The sequence below is a fragment of the Armigeres subalbatus genome, chromosome 3, assembly GCF_024139115.2.
Source record: "Armigeres subalbatus isolate Guangzhou_Male chromosome 3, GZ_Asu_2, whole genome shotgun sequence".
NCBI classification, from domain to species: domain Eukaryota; kingdom Metazoa; phylum Arthropoda; class Insecta; order Diptera; family Culicidae; genus Armigeres; species Armigeres subalbatus.
Window position 1 is genome coordinate 219,740,294 of NC_085141.1, and position 22,252 is coordinate 219,762,545.

At 37.9% G+C, this 22,252-nt stretch overlaps 1 protein-coding gene across 5 annotated transcripts in view; it reads left to right on the forward strand.

Moving 5' to 3' along the window:
* LOC134219979 (spectrin beta chain) overlaps positions 1 to 16,200 on the forward strand; it is a 99,384-nt gene extending 83,184 nt beyond the window's left edge. For 2 of the 5 annotated variants that reach the window (XM_062698898.1, XM_062698899.1), the window contains 4 exons: positions 5,187 to 5,296; positions 5,493 to 5,659; positions 5,731 to 5,913; positions 13,465 to 16,200. In XM_062698898.1, the coding sequence (XP_062554882.1) occupies positions 5,187 to 5,296; positions 5,493 to 5,659; positions 5,731 to 5,913; positions 13,465 to 13,468 (464 nt within the window). In that variant the 3' untranslated portion in view covers positions 13,469 to 16,200. Of the gene's footprint in view, positions 1 to 4,232; positions 4,341 to 4,607; positions 4,794 to 5,186; positions 5,297 to 5,492; positions 5,660 to 5,730; positions 5,914 to 13,464 lie in introns of all 5 variants that reach the window. The other 3 variants (XM_062698896.1, XM_062698895.1, XM_062698897.1) reach the window with 3 other exon arrangements.
* Positions 16,201 to 22,252: the final 6,052 nt, after the last annotated feature.

Here is a 22,252-nt window from a genome sequence, read left to right on the forward strand (position 1 = left end):
AAAACGCCACGTAGTAAATGGGCCCTCATGATGCTTTTCTCGAATCACGATATAATCGCTTTCATTCGCAGAACATACCAAAAATAATTGCCTACCTTACGGCTTCCAAACACGATTCAAGCAAAAGCGATTCAAGCATCAACCTTTCTTGGTTCGATACACCATTTTCTTCATAATTTCGCAAATAAATGATTCAATTAGTGTAAGAATATTTAGTTTTATCATCTTTCGCACGAATCCTACAAACATTTTCTCATTTAATAATGGAAAGATACAATGGATCATATGTTTCATTAGATAAACTTTCAACGTCATTTCATGAGAATAATTTCAAGTCAAATTACTTGACAAATACCTTCATCATAATTTAGATTTATTATTGCTTGCAAAAAGTATTTTAATCTGTAAAATGATACCGAAAAGGTATTCTTTCAACTCGGGAAGTTGAAACACGTGAGAGTTTTGAGAGGATTCGCAACAGCTGATCGATATAGAGAGGAGTCAAACGCACGTACCAAGCATGAAACTTCAATACAGGCAGAGTTAAAAACAAGCATCCAATAATTGTATTCATGAATAATTCTGTAATAATATCAGGTAGTTGGCACAGTTATAATTGTTTATGCACAGTACGAAGCAAGGAATTGCATAGAATAAGTTTTACAATTGGCTTTCTTCAGTAGTGCGTTATGCATCATCCCCACCTAAAGCATTGTTTACGTTTTGGAAAAAAGTTTCTTTGAGAGTATCGCGAGAGCGAGAGCAACACCACTGCCATGATTTCAACTAGCAGTAAATCTCAAAATTATGCGGCAGCCGATAATTAACGTATGCAATTTGTTTGAAGGCACAACATGAGGGCTAGAACATGTAGCCTTTTTGCAATTGCAGTTTTTAATACAGTTTTCATTTTTCTAAACTTCTTCACTTGCAAATATGGTAAATATTTGGGAAATAAATGATTCATATAATAGTATTTTCGTTAGCATGTCCTTGGTAAGCGTGCTATTGGGGAATCTGAAACGCACTCTCGCAATAGTGTGGTAGTATTTTACATGCAACCAATTAGAATTCACGCTCAATAAGATAATTTGATTTTCTCTATTTGTTTGCATGCTGCCTTTATTCAACGCAAGCAAAATGACTGGTACTATAAACAGCAACCCATCTTTATCTCTCGTATGTTCGAAATCAACACTCATTCGTCCCAAGTGGGCTGAAAAATTATCCACATGATAGGGACAAGGATGCCGATGCTTTGTCCATTTCCCTCGAGACTTTCGCTGGTTTAAATGAGATATTGCGGACATTCATCGTCGTTTTTTGCTATTTGGCGTCAAAACCAAATGTAAGCAAGCCGGCTGGTGGAATAATTCTGGTTGCAAATGCAATATATACAGATTTATAACGATAAATGTGCTCAACCGTAGCATAATGGGCCAAGGTTTGAGCCGTTACCCCTATGTTTATTAGTTTTATGCGCAAACAGTTTGTTAATTCTACTCATAGTAATTTTAATTTACACTTAAAATAATCCAAACGTCAATATTACGTGAAAACATGTGTGATTTTTTCCATCACCTTTTTCACGTAACAGCTACGTGAAACGCAAGTAAACAGAAAATGAACTCATGAACAACCACTTTACCAGAGTGCCACGTGATAGGTACGTGATTTTTAGGTGGCATCCACGGTATGATGCGGATAGGCTTTAAACGCTGTTTCAGTGGATTTTATATATTTTTTTAGCAAAAGACACATGTTTTTTCGTTGACTATTATTCTCGATATTATTAACCCAAATTTTCATTTTCATTTTCAAAATATACAACATAGAATAAACAAAAATAAAACATAAGCTGCTGAGCTATGTTAAGCATATTTGTACATAACATTATTGCTTCACAATACCAATAGGTTCTGAAATAACCTTGCGAACTGGATAGTTGATACAGCGCAATAAAAATGGTGTAATTTGTAGCCCGGTAATTATTATTTTTTTAAATATACATGTTTCAATAAAGTTCCAGCAAATTTATAAAACATTTTGTTTATCCAATTTAAGTAACGTAGAAAAAATCTTCTTTCACTTGCGTCCTAATTTTGTTCTGCATGCGTCGCCATCTCGTGTTCCCAGAATTTTATCAATCAATATTAACTACAGCAAAAACAAAAGCATCAATTTTCATTTACACTTAAATTGCTTTTTAAACATCAAAGTAGCTGTATCAATTATTACAGTAAGTTTTTAGCAATTAAATTTTAATGTATTACAATATTATAAATCCCAAAATTAAAGAGCGACCACCTCAGTAGGGGTGATCGGGGCAATATGGGCCACCTAAGGAAATCGTTCCGAAAAGCGCTGAAAAGCTCAAAAAAGCATCGTTCAAATGTAGTTGACTTATACTAGAGAATGTTACCTTTCATATGACGTCGATGGATGACGAAAAATGCGTTTGGAAATTGTTGAAATGCACTTTTGAAAATGTATTGATTTCAATGTGTGTTCCCGACTATACGGGGCAATATGAGCCACCATTTGGGGCAGTATGGGCCACCCTTCCAAAACCTTAATTTAGGCGAAAAAAGTATAGTAATATAGAAGAATATGATATTCCTACAACAGTTGTGAGTATTCCACATCAAATAAAATGAAAAAACTGCACAACAGCGGACTGAACTAATTTGCCACTCTTCACCGTTAGAACAGCCACATTTCAATTGGTCAATGGTCATTTTTTCTGTTTCTATCGCAGTAATGCGCTGTTGTAATTTTTCCGTAATGAATCTTTCATATATGATAATATTCTTGTATTTGAATACTGAAATTTGAACTTATTCGCATTTTAAGGCCAGATATCTTGTTCTATGCAGATATGCCCATATTGCCCCATAGAGACTGGTTTTGGGAAAAAAAAGTTTTATGATAAATTCAGATTTGTATCAATATAAACATGTGTACACAATATTCAATTTTAATATATCTTTTGATTGTGGTGTATTTTTGACCTGTATTTTAATCAGTTTTGTGTCAAAACCTTATTTATAAACTTGAAATCTTATAATAATTTTGCCTATGCAGTGAAAATTTACAATTTCAAGTATATTTTCATGTTTGAATTGAATTTTAATGCGGTTTTCACGTTGATGCATATGTGGAGCATCCTCTCAAAGATCATATAACTTTTTCATGATAAAACATGTCAATAAGCTCAAAATGAGGGTGGCTCATATTGCCCGTATGTTCATATTGCCCCTACTCCCCTATTTAGAGGAATGATGGCATCTGCTGTCAAAATGAACTCCAGACGTGTACGTGATCTTCACGTAGAAGTGATGAACTAATCAGAGTAATAGCGACGGGATGTTTGTTTAGATGCCATCTGATGTTCAATAATACCTACCTTCGTCAGATGAAACTGTCAAGGAGTTCATTTCTAGCAATTTACGTGATTTTCCACGTACCATTAAGGCTCGATGCCCACGTAGCGTCATTTCAACGCAGAGTGCACGTGGCGTCAAAAAGACGCAGGTGTGCATCGGGAAAAAGGGGTAACGCAGCGTCACCATGCCGATGCACACCAGCGTTGTTTTAACGCTGCGTGCACGTGGCGTTGAAAAACCGCTACGTGGGCATCGGCCCTTAGCTTAGCGGTAAGATGCGCGGCTATAAAGCAAGACCATGCAGAGGGTGGCTAGGTTCGATTCCCGGTGCCGGTCAAGGCAATTTTCGGTTTGGAAGTTGTCTCCACTTCCCTGGGCATAAAAGCATCAATCATCGTGTTAGCCTCATGATATACAAATGCAGAAATGGTAACCTCGCAGTTAATAACTGTAGAAGTGTTGATGGCTGTGAGGTTGCAATGCCCCAGTGGGGGATGTAATGCCAATAAGAAGAAGAAGAACAGTTTTCAGCCTTATGTGGAAGTTCCGTTGTTTCTTGTCTCCGGAATGCCTCTTTGAAGCTCAAGAGTATTTGCATCGCACACCATTTGTGCAGCTCAAAACCTCCTCGCTTCATTAGTGCAATGAGCAGCAACTGACATTATAATTTATTTATTATTCTCCCTGATATGCAATTTTCGTTAATTATAAGGTAAGCTAGTTGTAGAAGTCCAACGATTCATGATTACATTCCACGTTACACAGTGAAGTAGTTCTTTCGCATCAAGTCGATTAATTATGCACGTCTATCCTTCTAACGAGTTTTAATAAAATGTGTTTGTACAGTGCATGCACAGTCTAGAATGGGCACAGAATCAGGAAAAGGTGCTAAAGTTGAGTCAAGTCCGAGGCCCACTAGTTTGAGGACTGGTACACTGCCCAAGTACCCATCTAGTAAGTATCTTTCGTTCTATTATTTTGTTTCCTGTAACTAACATCACAGCTAGCACTCAATTGGGTAGAACCCTAACCGGCTTGGAAAAATAAAGGAATATGCGGTGCTGGGCTCAATTTGGCTGAAATATCACCGAATTAAATTGAAGTTCGATTTTTGTTTTTTTCGTGTCCGCGTTTGTGTCACGTTTTCATTTTTGCCTGCCCTCTTGAACCATCAACAAAATTCCATCAATGTGTGCAAATACATTAAACATCAAAAACCAGTCGGTACCGACACACCCAGCACCAGCACAACAAGGAGGCACTCTGCGACACCCAAAGAGCGTTCCGCAAGCACGGCCAGTGCTTCAGCATCCAAAGTTAGCCGAAGATCTCGCTCCAAGAGCCCATTCCGGAGTTTCCGCTGGAAGCGGGGCTCCTCCAAAGCAGAAGTATCGGACGATGAAGGAGGTATAAAGATAGCATTAGATGTAACCCGTTTGATTCTTACAGGTCGTGTTCATTTAAGGTATTGTTTGTATGTGCTCTGCTCATGCTAGGCTTTTCGTAGATTTCGTAGAACACAATGTTTCTTGTGCATGTTTCTCTCATTTAGACATTATTTCAGTAAAATCATCTGTTTAACATGTTGCGACTGAATTGTGTTATTCATCAGCGGGAAGTAAAGGAACACCGGAATACTTCATTGCAGTATATGAACTCTATTATGTCTCAATATATAAAATATTTTGAATTTTTCGATATGTAGAAAAGTTAGTCTATTGGCCAGATAACGACGTTTTACCTATTTGAAATGTAAAAACATTTATACCTGACAATTAATTCGCAACTTATCAAACACAGATCGTCCAAGTCCCGGAGGAGCCGATGAAGGCGCACAAGAAGGTGTCCTTACCAGGAAACACGAATGGGAATCCACCACCAAGAAGGCCTCCAATCGATCGTGGGATAAGGTATGCTTATGAAACCATTAATAAATGTTTGTTGATGTATGAGCAAATAGGGCGACAAGAAACAGAGTCTTACTTCATTCATGCCTATTGTTTTTAATGGTGTTAACGGTGTTAGTCATAATTTTATTGTGTTTTAATAAAAAAAACATGTTTCATTGATATCTGTATAATCGGATTCATCTTTGTCCCTGACCAGATTTACAGCGTTGCCCGAAATGGCCGCCTGACGTTCTTCAAGGACCAGAAAACATCGAAGGCTGTTCCAGAGCAAACGTTCCGCGGTGAACCGTCACTAGAGCTGAAGGGAGCTCAAATTGAAATTGCTACTGACTATACCAAGAAGAAGCATGTGTTCAGAATAAAGTATGCAGCATGAACCGTTATGATTGAAAGATCATTAAAACTACTATTTTGTTATTCCGTTTCTCCCGTAGGTTATCGAATGGTGGCGAATTCCTGCTGCAGTGTCACGATGATGCGGAAATGAACCAATGGGTAACTGCTTTGAAAGCCCAATGTGAGCTTGACGCTAGCGGTGAAGGCCGTTCGTTAACGTTGCCAGCTTCATCACAGAAAGATGAACAGAAGAGACGGTCATTCTTTACACTGAAGAAAAAGTAAATTGCGTTTTACTACTTCTTCCTACCTAACACATTTTAGACAAATCACACGCAAAGACATTTTCCAAGTACACCATTCCTCTTCAAGTCATCAATATCAGTATCTTCCTACGTACAAATTGACAATGAATGCATTCATCTTCACTTTGTTATTAAAAAAAAAAACAACCATGAATGACGTAGTCGAATCCTCTTAAAAAACACTACATCATAAATGGATTCACTTTACATTTGGTTTGTCCTACAAAAAAAATTAGGCGCATATTTTAAAAGTTTGTTTTTGTGAAATATGCGCTTGTTACATTGCACACATCCATTCATAAATGCTCTGGCTTTTGCTTGAGCTTACCGCAAATTAAAATATAGTTTTCTGTTTTTTTATTATGTTTTATAAGTATGTACGTTTGGAAATGATTTGTTCCACATGAGTTCTCTGCGTGTGTGGTGGTGGTTTTTTAAAAGCTTCATGTTTATTTATTTTGTACACTATCATCCATTGTTTATCAGTTTTCTAACTCAACATCGAATCTTTATCTTTTATAAACACCATTTTAAGCATCAGATAATTGTTTCATATTTATTTTTACCATCATTTCATTTTTATGGTTTTCGAAGTGATTACACGTGTTTATATTTTCATTAGTATTTATAGTCACCACGTTTAATTAATTCATTGTTTAATAGTAAGAATCGCATAATTTATTCTTTTTTTTAATATTCCCACAGTATCATAGTAGTTTGTTTTGATGTTTCTTTTCTTTTCTATTGCATGGTAAATTAGAATTTAAGTTTTTCCACTAGCAGTATCTATAGAATTGGTGATACACCCAGAACTTTTTATAGTCTTTTTTTAGATTTTAACAAAACCTGTTGATATTTTATTTTCTTTGCCGTGGCTACGTTAAACTTGACTACCGTAGACTAAGGGCCAATTTCTTCACCTTCGCTTAACTCTTAAGCGGTGCTTACCCATACGTTTAAACCTGGTTTAAGGCCTAAGCGGAGGTGAAGAAATCGGCCCTAAGTCAAATTAAAAATATACTTCTTGATAGTAGCAAGGATTGACATAATGTATCCTTACGTTTAGCTTTGGAACTTTTTAAGTAATTATGTGAGTCTCATACTATGTTCGCACTACGGCCTGAATAACATGTTATTCAAATTAAAAAAGAAAGCTCATCAAGATAGACGAAAAACATGTTATAAGGCCCTTGCTAGTACGAACATAGTATCAGTCTCTTGCAGAAACATAAAAACCAATATCAAAATTTACTATAATCCATGAATTCCAACTGTTCTACAAACAAACAGAAACGTAGAAAGCTGAATGATTGCATGGAAGAGGAGATTAAAAGCAGGGCTGTGTAAGTGACAAATATATAGTTTCGAGATGATGCGCTTTCTAGGAACTTTTTTCAAATAGAGGTAACGGTATTTGACCTTGAAATTTGAAACGACTTATAGTCTCTTAATTCAGCATATTTTGTACGTTACCACTAGATAGATCGCAATATACTCTTTCTTTTGGACACGTAAGCTCACCAAAATATATTGAATGAAGAGTACAATCGCCGCTTCAAAAATCATGGTCAGAATCAATTACGCTCATTTGAAAAAAGTTCCTAGATTTGTCTGCTGCATAAACATTGTGTGAGAATACGAAAACACTTTGTTAATGGCCAAGGTTGAAATTATATCAACATATAGCCGTAAAGCACCAGAGCTCAATGATATTTTGCTATACTTTCAACAACTTGCATTACAACAAAAAATGTAACTTACACAACTTTGTTTTTATTCCCCTCTATTGTTTTACGTATAAATAACCGCATAAAAAGATCTGGGTGTACGTCATTGTAGTGTCAATATTCTGGAATGTAACAATCTTTGCAGCACAAATGTATTCCTCCTCATCGTTATAAAATATGTAAGGGTCAAAGCAAATGCACGATATGAGCTGTCGTTACATTTACCAGTACAATTCCACAGACCAAACAGACCGATACTTGATCCGGTCTATATTATGTTTTCGGGTGGGAAACTTTCTCGACCGGTCATAGTTGATCCATATTGCTTGCCATATAAAATACATATTCATGCACTGTCCGACATGGAAAAACTCTCAATGCAAATGAAACTGCATAAGTCCATTTTACACAATTTCGAGAAAACAACAAAAAACTGTTTTTGAACAAATTGGCGACGAGCCTTTCGATTTCTTCGATACAGATCAATAGTTTTTAGCAAAACTCAACACCCTGGGGCAATTCCAGTGCAAAAACTGTAAGCAGTACTCTATAATTGCTCCTCAAAGTGCGTGGACATATGTAGTTTCTCAAACAAACGAAAAAAATTTCATACATTCCTGAACAATTTTTTTTTTTGCCAGAATACGTATTTTTGGAAGAGGATTCAGAATATATAAAAATCTCATTTTGGCCAAAAATGTTACATATGCAGTTTCTCAAACAAACGGTTCAAATGCTAATATAATATTATGTGAAAAAGCAAGACATGTTCCAGCTAGAGGCTCTAGTGTTTATCGTAACCAAATGACACAACGCGTTAAAGTATGGCTTGAAAACCATTTTCTTTATAACTTTTGAACGCAATGACCAATCGTTATCAAATTCAATAATGATCAACTAGAGTTTATCTCCCGTCGAATGCAACTTGTTGCAAGAAATCGGATTAAGGGTTACTGTATGAAAAGTTGGCTGATGTTTTTCGGGTTTTGTGTGCACACACACAGACAGACAGACATTTGCTCAGTTACTTACCAGCTGAGTCGATTGGTATATAACATCATTGGTCTCCGAGCCTTCTATAAAAAGTTTATTTTTGGAGTGAAATGTTGTACGAGAAAGGCCAAAACATTTAATCTGAAAAATGAGCCAGCCTAGGGCTGCAAGTCTCTCAAATAAAGATAATAATAAAGACGTTTATTCTATCTTGGCCAATAATTTCACTGACAACTGTTTCAAAATTATTTTTCTTATATGGCAAGGCAACTCCTTGGAGTGGAGTTATTCGGAATCATTCCTCAAAGTAAAAATCCGGACAAGAAGGAAATAGGATTTTGCCCTTTAATAACCATTGGTAGTCCGGTAGTGCTGGCAGAAACATTGATCTCTTGCATATGGACAATAAATCTTTGGAACGTTATAATCTTTGTAGACGTTTCAGAAAGGTATCATCTGCAGCAAAGTCTTTTTGCATCTTTCAGACTAATATATTAGGTTCGCGATTGACGATAAATTGAAACCACTAGGAGCAGAAATGCAAAAATGTACGTTTCTCCATATTAATATCCATATAAATTTCGAACGCGATGCAAAAAGCGGTGACACAACCAACCGGGCCAATCTTATGTACCAAACGATCTTATTAGATTGGATAAAGTTTGCCTTTTCGCATCGCTCTTAACAGCAGAATGTTCACAGGAAGTGGAGTCCTTGTAAAGAAGTAGAAAGTGATCAATCGGAGTATTCATCTACCCATTCGAGCTGTCGGGTTCTTTATGTATTGTAGGTACAAGAGTGCTGAGTGGTCACAGTAAACTCCTTCAATTGGTGTACACTCGGATTTTATCGGTCTACACTCGGATTTTCTCGTTTACGGAGTAGTTGCATTCATTTTTTGTTTGCGAATAGTGTCCAATGGGATGTTCTTCCTTATCCATCTACAACGTAAGAACAGTGCCTATCGCTACATCATTCGCGTTACAAACGATTGTGAATAGTTGTTCCTAGTAAGGCATCGTCAGAACAGGTACTGACACTAGCGACCAGTTAAGTTTCATAAACGCGCCCTCAGCCTGCCAAGTCCACTGATATTAAGTTCCTCTAGGATTTTCTCCGAAAGTTTCTCCAGGAATCGCTCTGGTAGTTCATCCAGGAATTGCTCCGGAAGTGACTCCGGGAATTGCTCCGGAAGCTTCAGGAATTCTTCCGGAAGTTGCCCCAGGAATTGCTCTGGAAATTCTTCTAGGAAATGCTCCGAAAATATCTCCAAGAATCGTTGTTGAACTTAATCTATAGATTAAAAAACACATTAATAAAGATTAAAAAAAAATCTCCAAGAATTGTTCCGGAAGTTCCTCCAGGAATTGCTCCGAAAGTTTCAGGAATTCCTCCTAAAGTTCCTCTGAACAGGAATTCCTGAAGTTCTCGGTGAATTCCTTGAAGGAAATTCTGGATTAACATCTGAAGGAAGAAAAAAAGGAGCTTCTGGAGGAAATTTCCGAGAAATTCCGGGTTAATTTTACGGAGGAATTCCTGGAGGAGTTACTGAATAAACTTCGAACAAATTTCTGAAGAAACTCATGGAGGAACTTCCAGAGGAATTCCTTGAAGAGCAACCAGAGCAATTCCCGAAAGCAATTTTTGAACGAACTTCCGGAGGAGCTTTCGGAGGAATTCCAGGAGCAACTTCCTTAGCTATTTTCCGAGGAAATCTTGGATAAACTCCCGGAGGAATTCCTGAAAGGAATTTTGAACGAAATTTCGGAAGAATTTCTAAAAATTTTCTGGATGAATTCCGTAAGCGACTTCCGGAGGGAATCCTAGAATAACTTCTGGACAATATCCTGGAGGAACTACAGGAAGAATTTCCGGAAGAACGTCCAGAGGAATTTATAGAGTAAGTTCCCGAAGAATGCCAAAAGGACTTTTCGGAGGAATTCCTGAAGTAGGTTCCCGAAGAATTCCAAAAGGTTTTTGGAGGAATTCCTGGTGGAACTTCGGGAAGATTTCCTGGAACTTCCGGAGGAACTCTCAGAGCAACTTCCTGAGGAATTTTCGGAGGAAATCTTGGATAAACTCCCGGAGGAATTCCTGAAAGGAATTTTGAACGAAATTTCGGAAGAATTTTTTAACAATCTTCCGAAATTTCTAACTGAAGTAGGTTCCCGAAGAATTCCAAAAGGTTTTTGGAGGAATTCCTGGTGGAAATTCGGGAAGATTTCTTGGAACTTCCGGAGGAACTCTCGGAGGAATTCCTGGAGCAACTTCCTGAGGAATTTTCGGAGGAAATCTTGGATAAACTCCCGGAGGAATTCCTGAAAGAAATTTTGAACGAAATTTCGGAAGCATTTTTTAACAATCTTCCGGATGAATTCCATAAGGGACTTCCGGAGGAATTCCTAGAATAACTTCTGGAGAAAATCCTGGAGGAACTATAAGAATTTATGGAAGAACGTACAGAGGAATTCTTGAAGCAAATTCCCAAAGAATTCCAGAAGGATTTTTCGGAGGAATTCCTGAAGTAGTTTTCCGAAGAATTCCGAAAGGATTTTCCGGAGGAATTCCTGGAGTAAGTTTCCGAAGAATTCCTGAAACTCCCGGAGGAAATCTTGGAGAAACTTCCAGAGGAATTCCTATTGGAGGAATTTCTGGAACTTTCGGAGCAATTCCTGGAGGAACTTCCGGAACAATTCTTGGAGATACTTTCGGAGCATTTCCTAGAGGAATTTCCAAAGCAATTCCTGGAGCAACTTCCGGAAGAATTCCTGGAGCTTCCGGAGCAATTCCTGGAGTCATTTCCGGAGCAATTCTTGAAGGAACTTACGGAAGAACTTCTGGAGCAATTGCCGAAGGAACTTCCGGAGGAATTTTCGGAGGAAATCGTGGATAAACTTCCGGGGGAATTCCTGAAAGGAATTTTGAATTTCGGAAGAATTTCCTAACAATCTTCCGGATGAATTCTGTAAGGAACTTCCGGAGAAATTCCGAGAATAACTTCTGGAGAAATTCCTGGAGGAACTATAAGAAGAATTTATGGAAGAATGTTCAGAGGAATTCTTGAAGCAAATTCCCGAAGAATTCCAGAAGTCTTTTCGGAGGAATTCCTGAAGTAGTTTTCCGAAGAATTCCGAAAGGATTTTCCGGAGAAATTCCTGGAGTAAGTTTTCGAAGAATTCCTGAAACTACCAGAGGAATTTCTTTGGAAATTTACACTATAGGAGCTACTACAGAAATTCAAATGAGATTTTTTCAGTTTTTTTTTCGCGAATACTTCCTTACAAATTCCTTCAGAAATTCTTCCTGACGTTCTTCCAGAAATTAACCCATTTTTTTTCTAAAATTACTTCGAGGACTCTTCAGAAATTCCCTTCAATTTTCTTATCGAAATTCACACTCCCAGTCAGTCTTCGGGAATTCTTCCGTATATGCCTTCAGGAATTTCTTCCAAAAATCTTACACGTATTCCCGCAGAAAATCTTACAGAAATTCCTTCAAGAATTCCACTCTAAAATCGTTCACAAATTCCTCCCACTCATACCCCGGAATTCCAGAAAGATTTTATGAAGTAATTCATGAATGATTTCTTAAAGAAATTGCAAATTTCAAAGGAGTTTCTGGCTTGAATCCCTGGAAGAATTTTTGGTGACGAGCTCGATGGTCTAGTGCCTTATAAGCAGGGGCCGTTGGTTCAATCCCAGACTCGCCTAGCATGGACTATATTACTTTCCTTAGGGAATCCTTGGCCTATGCTTCAGTTTATCTACCCTACCTAATTGATAAAACATCCTTTTCGTGGTATTGTAGGAATACAGAGATATTCTCGGTCTCTAGTAGTAACAATAACTACACAAAAATATCAAACTAGCTGTAAGGTCCAGATTTTTAGAATAGGTGGTAAATACTAGCAACCCTATAACCAGAGACCGGCGGAGTGAAAATCTGTCGAAATGGCAACGTATGAAAATACATGAAATCGTGAAAATAAGACTGGCAGCACTTGAACTTTTTGCTTGCTTCTTATGGATGCAAAATGTAAACAAATTGAATTGGAACCGCTTTTGACGGTTTGATTGGAAATAAGATGGTGTCTTCGCCGATCTCTTATTGTAGTATTTCTAGTAAATACTATAGATAGTGGAATATATAGATGAGCGAAGATAAATCCTCTGTCTCCAAACGAACTGTCAAACGTGTCTCCAAACGAGCATGACGTCACGATTTCAATGGAAATGTTAAGGGCTGTGACGTCATATGCGCGTGTGCACGGTCAAAAAAGCGACTCAGCCATGCTTTCGCTCATCTATAGATTCTACTATCTATAGTAAATACCAACTTCTATTCATTTGGATTGTAGTACAATTTACACAAGTTCTAATCAATCACGGAGTATAGCAACCATTGACATGTACAGTCAGTCTAAACAAAGCTGAATCCCTGGAGGATTCTCCAGATAAATTATTAAATAAATTTTCGTTGTAAGGTGTGGATTTCACAATAAACTTACTTACTTACTTAATTACATATAATAAACTTGTCTTATGACAGGTGAAAACATTTCACTAAAAGAGCTTAAATAATTTTCTTAGTATTATTTTGATGAAATACTGACTACGATTATATATTTTATTATTTCAACCTATTATGGATGGGAAACTGTACTTGGTAAACGTGAATATTCATAATTTACCTGAAGGTATACATTTGTGCTGTTAAAAGGAGAATAAAATTAGGCATAAAAAAATATCTCAACCATATTATCTAAATGTTTATCTATTTTCTTAATTTTCTTTCATTTTATTTCCAGTTAAAATCTTTACAAAAACATACATGATCCGATATCGACACGTCTATGCAAAGCGATAAATCAGCAAAAACTGTACTAAACCCAATTGGACAACTTTCTTCTGTTTTAATTAGTTGTTAGTGATTTTAAGTACGTACTTTTTACAGCCCCACCGGCTGTAAAATAAAAGTTATTCAAAATCGATAGAAATTTATGTCTATGTAGACACGAAAGCAGCAACAGTAAACCGGCGCACTTGTGTGGTTAATTATTGTTAACTAACATTTCGGTTCGGATGAAAGTCAGGAACAACTAATATGTTAAGAGCAATCTTTAATGCTATCTCAGCTTAGTCCAGTAGAGTCCAGTGAATAACCAGAACAGGCATGTAACGTATAGAACAGTACACACATGAAAGAAAGATGAAGATATCGCAATGAGTACAATCCAGGTGAATCTGGCTTTCGGGAGTTTCATCTACGACTAAAATTCCATCAACAATCATCACACCTCATCGTCGAGAGCAAACAACACAATTTTGTCTGTAAGATTTTCGCAACAAATGGCAGCCGTCTTCGCAATAACAGCTAAAGAATTTTAGGAACTTTAATCAAGTAAAAATGTATTGTTTACCTAGAAAATCAACGTTGTCGAATTAAGACATTTAAAGCAAAGTAAAACGCGCTCCGCTGAAGCTGATTTGGAACCAAATTAAAAAGTCTTAAAGTCTAAGAACCTGACGAGATCTAATTTTAACAAACAATGTACATCTAATATAATAAATATTTATTTTATCCTAGCAGAACGAAAAATGAAATTATCAGACGAAAAAAAGAAACTCTTTGAAATCCCACAAAGTCTTCGCTTTCGTTTCGTGAGAAAAGAAATTGTAAGAATAAGTATGTGAACCCCCCTCACAGATGTTATACAGGCCAGTATATGACACACCCATTAGAAACACAGCGTAGGAAGCCTGATTTCTTTATTTTCGTAAACAAAGTTTAAGAAATGAGGATCTAGTGCAGTAATCCAGTCAGCCATTGGCCACCTAGAGGAGAATCGCATGGAATCTAGTAGCATATTGAGTTGTGCACTTTTTCTCCTCATAATAGCCTTTCTATTACGCTTGCCGCAATCCATTAATTATAGTGTGAATGAGTTCGCTTCAATGTGAGGTCTAGGTGTGCGCTTTCCATTTTAATAAAAAAAATACAGCACAAACGAGAACTACTGTCATGCGAAAAAGATTTAATCGAGAAGTACCACGAAGCAACCGGTTAGAACAGATCGGTTTGAGCCATCTGGAAGGAGTTTGATTGGGTTTTCAGAGGAATGAAAAATATTAAAACTAGGCACAGTTCGACCAACCATTGGGCGTCAATTATTTCAGGTTTTTAATATTATGGACTTATGTATTTATGCAAAATAAAACACAAATATTGATATTTCAAAATATTCGTTTTCTTTTTGCTGTGAATTATAGTTCCAAAATACAAAATCTGAAATGATATGTGCCCAACTTTTGCTTGTTTGCGGATCCAGTTGGTCTCCACAACATGTTTTTTCTCTGCAAATTCGTTTTTTTTTTAATTTTTTGTCTTACCATTTAAACACAGAAGCGATAGTTTTTAGCGATACACTGTGAACTGGCCGATGAGTTCTACACAAAGGCGCAGAGTAACTGGTTGACGAAGTACTGAAAAGTCATGATGTTAAAGCATGGTCATCGGCCGTTTATTCGTTGATAGATTAAGAGCACTATTACCTATATGATGGAGACAAAAAATGGCATTGCAATAATATATAAAATGAAATGAAAACAAATTTCGCTGTTTCGTCAGAACGATAAACTTATTTTGATGAAAATCTTAGAATAACTATAATCATAATTCTGTTTATTTTAGGCCGAACATTATTTATTTTTTCTTTTTCTTATTAAGAATGTACTAAATAAAAACGGAAACATCGTAAGAGAGAAATAAAAAATATATTTGCGCGCTATGTAAAAGAATTTGTTTTATACAAAAAAGTATATGAATCAATCAAGTATATTTTCAAACTGCCAGCTTGTGAGTAAAAACAAAAGAATAAATGTATGAAATAATGAATCCTTATAGTTTGTTTTACTTCAGACGTAAAAGAAAGCGAATAATGTATTAGCATTATAAAAAAACAAAAGCTATTTCTTCTATATCTTGTCGAGAGTAACAGAAAATTCGAATACCGCGAACATCGCATCAAGTTCAAAGTGCATTTGGAATAGGAAATTGGATGGGCTACAGCATTTTGAGCAAAAACAAAGCTGAGCATAATTATGCTTTTTATATTAATTCTTAAAGGGAGATGTGATGTTCGGAGAAATTGGTTAATTCCGATTGGCTAGTACAAATGTTTTTCTTTTCTAAAAAAAAATCCTATTTCATTTAATCGATCAAACTGCTAGGCGCCAGTATGAGCCAGTTTAAATTTCAACGCAAGCGCTAGTAGTACATCCGATTTTCTTTCTATTTGCAGTTTTTCTTGATAAGCCGTACATAAAAAATAATGTAATAAGAAATAAAGATATATTTACATCTATGATTGAATATTATTTTCTAGATACAAGTAAGGCGAAATAAACATGTAAAAAACAATATCTTGAAGTCAAAAATCCCTTGATATAGAAAAAGGAGACATCAATATTTAATTGTTATCGGAATAATCAAACAAAGATCGCTACTCTAAAATTTCAAAATAAAATGGGACAAATGAATAAAATGTGAATCTTTTTAATATCACACCCCTGTATGGTAGACATGGTGAAAAGTTCCACAAACTCAAGCAATACGTAATTACAGCCATTCAAATCAGCATAACTTTGCGTAGAATGGTCCGATTTTGATAAAACCAGGACCATCGGACGCGGAAACTCTAAACTCTAAACTCTAAACTAAAATGTATGTTTGGTGACACCTTCTTTAAAAGTGCACATTTGCCCGGTATAAGGCAAAAGAGTAGATGACTTCTTCTTTTGAAGTGCCCATTTGCACGGGATGAAGCAAACGAGTTGATGACTCCTTCTTTAAAAGTACGCATTAGCCCGGAATAAGGCAAAACAGTTAATGACTCCTTATTTAAAAGTATGGATTTTCCCGGAAAAAGGCGAAAGAGTAGATGATTCCTTCTTTAAAAGTACACACTGATATGCCATATGATTTCTGGGACTTATTTTCTCCCAGACTTACAGACTTCTGGGACTAAGACTTATTTTCTCCCAGGACTCATTCTCCCAGATTTTTCTTGCTCGTAACGATGAAGCCAGTTCATTATTAGTCTTTTACGCTGCCACCATCCGGAATATCTGCAGCACTATACTCCAACTCTTCAAGGAAAGACATTTCCAACGTGGCATCTAACAATCGGCGTGTGTTGAGCCACCGTCAAACTATTCTCTCCGGTCGGCGAATCCGCGCAATGCGCAGACGTGCTTCACCGGTGATATAGTGATGGTCAGATACGATATCGGCACTACGTTTATGCTTTACATCAAGAAATCTAAGAAGCACCGAGCGGAAACGGAGGTTGCCACATTACAAGTACCCTTGGCTGATATCAAGAAGGTGCTGGATAAGGCCAAGTTGAAGGTGGGTTGGTTAGTATGCCCGATGAGCATAAAAAACGAACAAACTCAGGTCTGCTTTAAGTGCATCGATTTTGGTCATAAGTCATATAACTGCAAAGGTAATGAAAAACATGCCAAGCCAAGACTGTTTTTCTGGCGCTTCTAACGTCCCTATTGACAGCCAACCCAGGATAGTGTGCGGTCAGATATGCTAAGTTCTATAACTGCAAAGGTCCAGGAGTATCCTATGCCGGATATGTGGAGCTGAAGGACACAAGTGCGAGGTGTTGGATCTGCGCTTCTGGCGTAGACAACAAATACTCATCCGGTGGGCTGGCCTGTCCGGCTTCCAAACGTGCTCGGACATGCAAGTGACTCAGTTGAAACTCAACTACAGCGAGGCAGCGCGACCGTTACTACATCGGTCGGTATATGAGAACAAAACTGATGTTGCACTGCTATATGACCCGTAGAACAGTGTCAATCTGGACATGTTGGAAGTACCCAATCCAAGAAATAGTTTCATCTTCCGACGATGAAGGTTTTGTAATAGCAACTGTCCTGCGAAATGCGGGACGCCTATCTGAATTGCGTCATTGGCTTGAAATGGATCCTCCAAAAGTGCATTCCGCATAGATTTAGGCCCAACAAAAAATTGGAAAAATATTGGTAAGGCTAGATGAATTGTAATAAATTTGTAAAACGGAGTTGAAAAATGCAGCGTCCCGCCAAACGCTACTGCTACTGTCCTCCTAGATAGAATACAAAGCAGCATCCTAGGATATTATGTAGTCTTAGGCGCACTAACCAGCGAGTCCTGACACGAGCTTGTGACGTTACAATGCTAAGGAAGACTAAGCCAACAGGCAACTGCCAACCGGTTTATTGGTGGACGAACACGATTGTTGTGGTGTTTATATTTGGATTTATCGGAGAAGGTCTTTTCTTTTCAATGGGGTATCCAAACTATGGCGAGCTCGGGAGCTATCAATCCCGCTTGTATTTCGATGTCTCTGGGTTTTATAGCTATGACAATATTTGGCTTATACTATTTTACATATGGGTGAGAATGAGACAACTGGAGTGCATGGCCGAAAAAAATTTGTGCATCTTCGCAAGGTCGGCAATTTGAGTGCCTTGCCTAACCGATATGCGCAATGTAAAGCCATTCGCATATGGGTGGAAAAGGAAATAAAGAATGACTCAAGTGTCTTAGAACTAAAAGAGAATTGCAACGAACTAAACCGAGGCGGACAGGATAGAAATGTTGGGCAGACAAGGGAACCCCCAATACTGAAGTTCTCTCTCTACTCCACGGCAGGCCCACTGACTGATACTTCTGCCGGCAGCTGCAGTTCTCTTTATTTCAACAACAGGTATATACAATATACCTCTTCATGTTTTCAAAATGTATCAAATATTCAACCGGTCAGCCCAAAATCACAATTTTTGTACTAAAATAAGCCTTCTGTCTTGTAGACAACACCAAAAGCTTCCGTTTAGAGGTTGTTGCGATGATTTCCGACGTTTATATCTATCGCTAGATTTTTTTCAAAATTGAAAGTATAGCCGAAAAACACTAAACTAACTTGAGCCGCCTAGAAATTTTATCCGTATTAGAAAAGAAATTTGACAGAAGGCTTATTTTAGCATAAGAATTTGGCGTCTGGTTGACCGATTGAATATTTGATACTTTTTGAAAACACGAAGAGGTCTGGAAGACTCAACAATATTCCTTAATCTACATATATCAAAAAGCAACTACAACTAACCGGCACATGCTTCTTATCCATCTTCGATCTACTGCAAAGCGTCGCACACTACCTGATATTCCAACACTCCTTCTTAGTGTGCACGCCTCGCTACTGTCCTGGCTCCTTCTAACACTCAGCCTCTAGTCCTGAGCTCCTCCTCGCCGAAATTCCTGGTTCAATTTCTCGTACAAATGGCCCTCACTCCGAAGTTTGTACGCCAACTAGCACATGACGCCTCTCGATGCTCTACCGACCAGCTCCTGTTTCGACCCGTCGCTTCTCCTAGACTCCTGTTGACCAGCCAGCATTCTACCGAACGCTCCGACCTTCTGATGAATTACGTCCTGCGCTACCCACGACTTACGTGTCCAATCCATGATCCCACTGTGCCACGCGACTCAAGCGGCCGATCCATGATCCCACTGCTGTAACTTCGACGGCCTATCTATCACACTAAGATGTAGATCTGGAACCGCTCTGGGCCCATAACCTGTTGGAAACAAGGGAACCCCCTCACCAAGAAAAAAACAACTACTAGAGTTCCCTTTCACTCAACGGCAGGCTGGTGACTGATACTTCTGCCAGCAGCTGCAGTTCTCTTTGATTCAATAACAGGTATATAGGGGAATCCCATAGCTCCTATTTCCATCCCATCAAAAACAAAGCAATGAAAAGGAATTTCCTTAATCTATACCAAAGAGCAACTACAACTAACCGGCGCCTGCTTCTTATCCATCTTCGATCTACTGCAAAGCGTTGCACACTACCTGATATTCCAACAAGAAAGACTCCAGGTGTTCAAGACAGCGAGCAGAGCACTAAACAACAAGATCAACACATTGGTCAGAATGCTCGGAGCGGTATGGGTGCAGTCAGAGGGGGGACAACGGATTTTTTTCATATGGAGTTTGGCAAGTATGACAGTACCCTCTTATTTGGCGCATAAATTTATACTCCAATGTCAAAATGCTCATATACTATCATAAATTGTGGTGGTATTTGTGAAAATTTGTATTGTTTACCGTTTTTACAAGAGAGAGTGGTGTCGAAAGCACATATTAAATTAAAGATAGCATCGAACAAAAATACACCAAATCCGTAAAAATGTAGTGTTTTCACTTTATTCCTTACGCGAAATATGCAAATAAATAATTATGTTGGTAGAAGAAACTCTGTGCTGAGCAGAAACAGTTGTTTCTTGCTTCATCCAAACTTTGTGCGTTTCAGAACATTCTCACTCGCTGCAGTGTTTATTTTTCATAGACTACGGCGTAGTGTTAGTGCCGTCGGCATTCGCTCGATTGGCTCGAGGCAACACATATTTGACAGCTTAGCACCCGCCTGGGTGCAGTTGATATCCACAAACGTCAAATCAGAGACTAGCCCGCAGGCAAGCTGGCGGCCATTAAAGGTAGCCTCACACCTCGGGAATTTGGTTCGTGGATTTTTTCCTCATGCATTTTTGCATATGCGATGTTTTCGGAATTTGGACACGGAAAATCAAAATCCCGGCCCCATTTAAAATACACGGGGCTCAAAATCCGCTGGAAAATTTTCCCGAGGTGTGAGGCAGCCTTAAGGCTGCTTTACACCTCGGGAAAATTTTTCGCCGGAATTTGGTCCCCGTGTATTTTAAAGGGGGCCGGAATTTTTATTTTCCGTGCCCAAATTCCAAAAACATCGCATCCCAGCAAGGAAGGTTACTCTAACTTGACCCTAATATGAGTGTAACCTGTTAGAAAGTTACTCTAATATTCTCACTAACTTTAGGGTAAAATGAGACTAAAATTAGACAGATCTGCAACACTTTTGTTAGGTATGTTTATGTTTGTTGCATGATTTGATCTAACATGTTAGTCTAACTTTAGAGTGAAGTTAGTTATGTTTCGCAGTGGGCGGTTAGGGTATTGTTAGGGTTGTTTGAAAAGAGCTTTTATGCTGATTTATTTACATCCAGCTGTCATTCATGGCAGAATGATTATGTACTTGTGAAAATCGTGAAAATACATAACCAAACTGCCTCGAATGACAATGGGATGTAAATGAAATATCAAACAAGATCAACTGTAAGTTTTTTTTACATAAATTACATTTTCCGGAGATTCCTCCAGAAGTTCCGTCAGAGATTCGTATGAGTTGCTTCGGAGATTCCCCCAGGAATTATTTCAAAGATTCCTGCAGAAGTTCCTTCGGGGATTCCTCCAGGAATTCTGAATTCCCCTACGGTCTCCTTGAGAGATTCCTGCAAATTTTCTTCGGAGATTCCACAAGAGTTTTTTTTCGGAGATTCCTCCGCGGGTTCCTTCGAAGGTTCCTCCAGGAGTTACTTTGGAGTTTGCACCTGTTATTCTTTAAAGATTTCTGCAGGAAGGAGATTAATCCAGAAGTTCCTTCGGAGATTCCTTCAGAAGTTCCTCCGATGATTCCTACAGGAGCTCATTCGGAGATTCTTCCAGAAGTTATTTTGGATATTTCTCCATCTCTCCTACAGGAAGCCTTACCAAATACCTAAAACAAAACACTTTCAGAAGTTAGTTCCCTTTTCCTGACTTTTTGGATCCAATCTTACCACTTAGTGATGATAGTTGCATTGCTGTCTGTCAAAACTTAAAGAAAAAATGGAATCAGCATAAAAGCATAAAAAAGGTTATGTATTCGAGCCGTAACATAACTAACAGACCCTAACCAGTGTCTAACTTCTCACAGATTGTTACTCTGGGATATGCAAAAATACATGAGGAAAAAATCCGTGGTCCAAATTCCCGAGGTGTGAGGCTACCTTTAGGGTAGCCTTTACCGCTCGCGGAAAACTAGATAGCGCTTATTCAGACCTTTTGAATGTTACATATAGGTAAGTTTTATACAGCCACTAAATTTAATTAATTTTTTTTCAAGAATGGTTGCGATGCATAGTAATTAATGTAAAAATATGCCAAATGATAGAAAAAATGCGATCTATCCTCCTAAAGGCTACCTTACACCTCGGGGAAATTTTCCGCCGGATTTTGAGCCCCGTGCATTTTAAATGGGGCCGGGATTTTGATTTTCCGTGCCCAAATCCCGAAAACATCGCATATGTAAAAAAACATGGGGAAAAAATCCGCGGACCAAATTCCCGAAGTGTGAGGCTAACCTTAATAGCCTATTCAGATTACGCCATTAATGACATAATAATTGGCGTTTCAGGGTAAATACGCGTTATGATGTCATTATTTACGTAATATTCCATACATTTTGCGCTGTCAAAAGATACCCGCTAAAAAGAGTCATGAAGAATTTATTACGAACAATTATTACGACAGAGCTTTCTTTCTAACTGGGATGCAGGGAGAAATTCAACAAAACAAAAATGACAAGCGTCACGCTCTCTTTGCCAGAGAGAAAATTCTCTTTGTTTTCATTTCGTTTCGTAGTTGACAGTCATGCTCTTTCTGTCGCAGCAGGGTCGAATGCA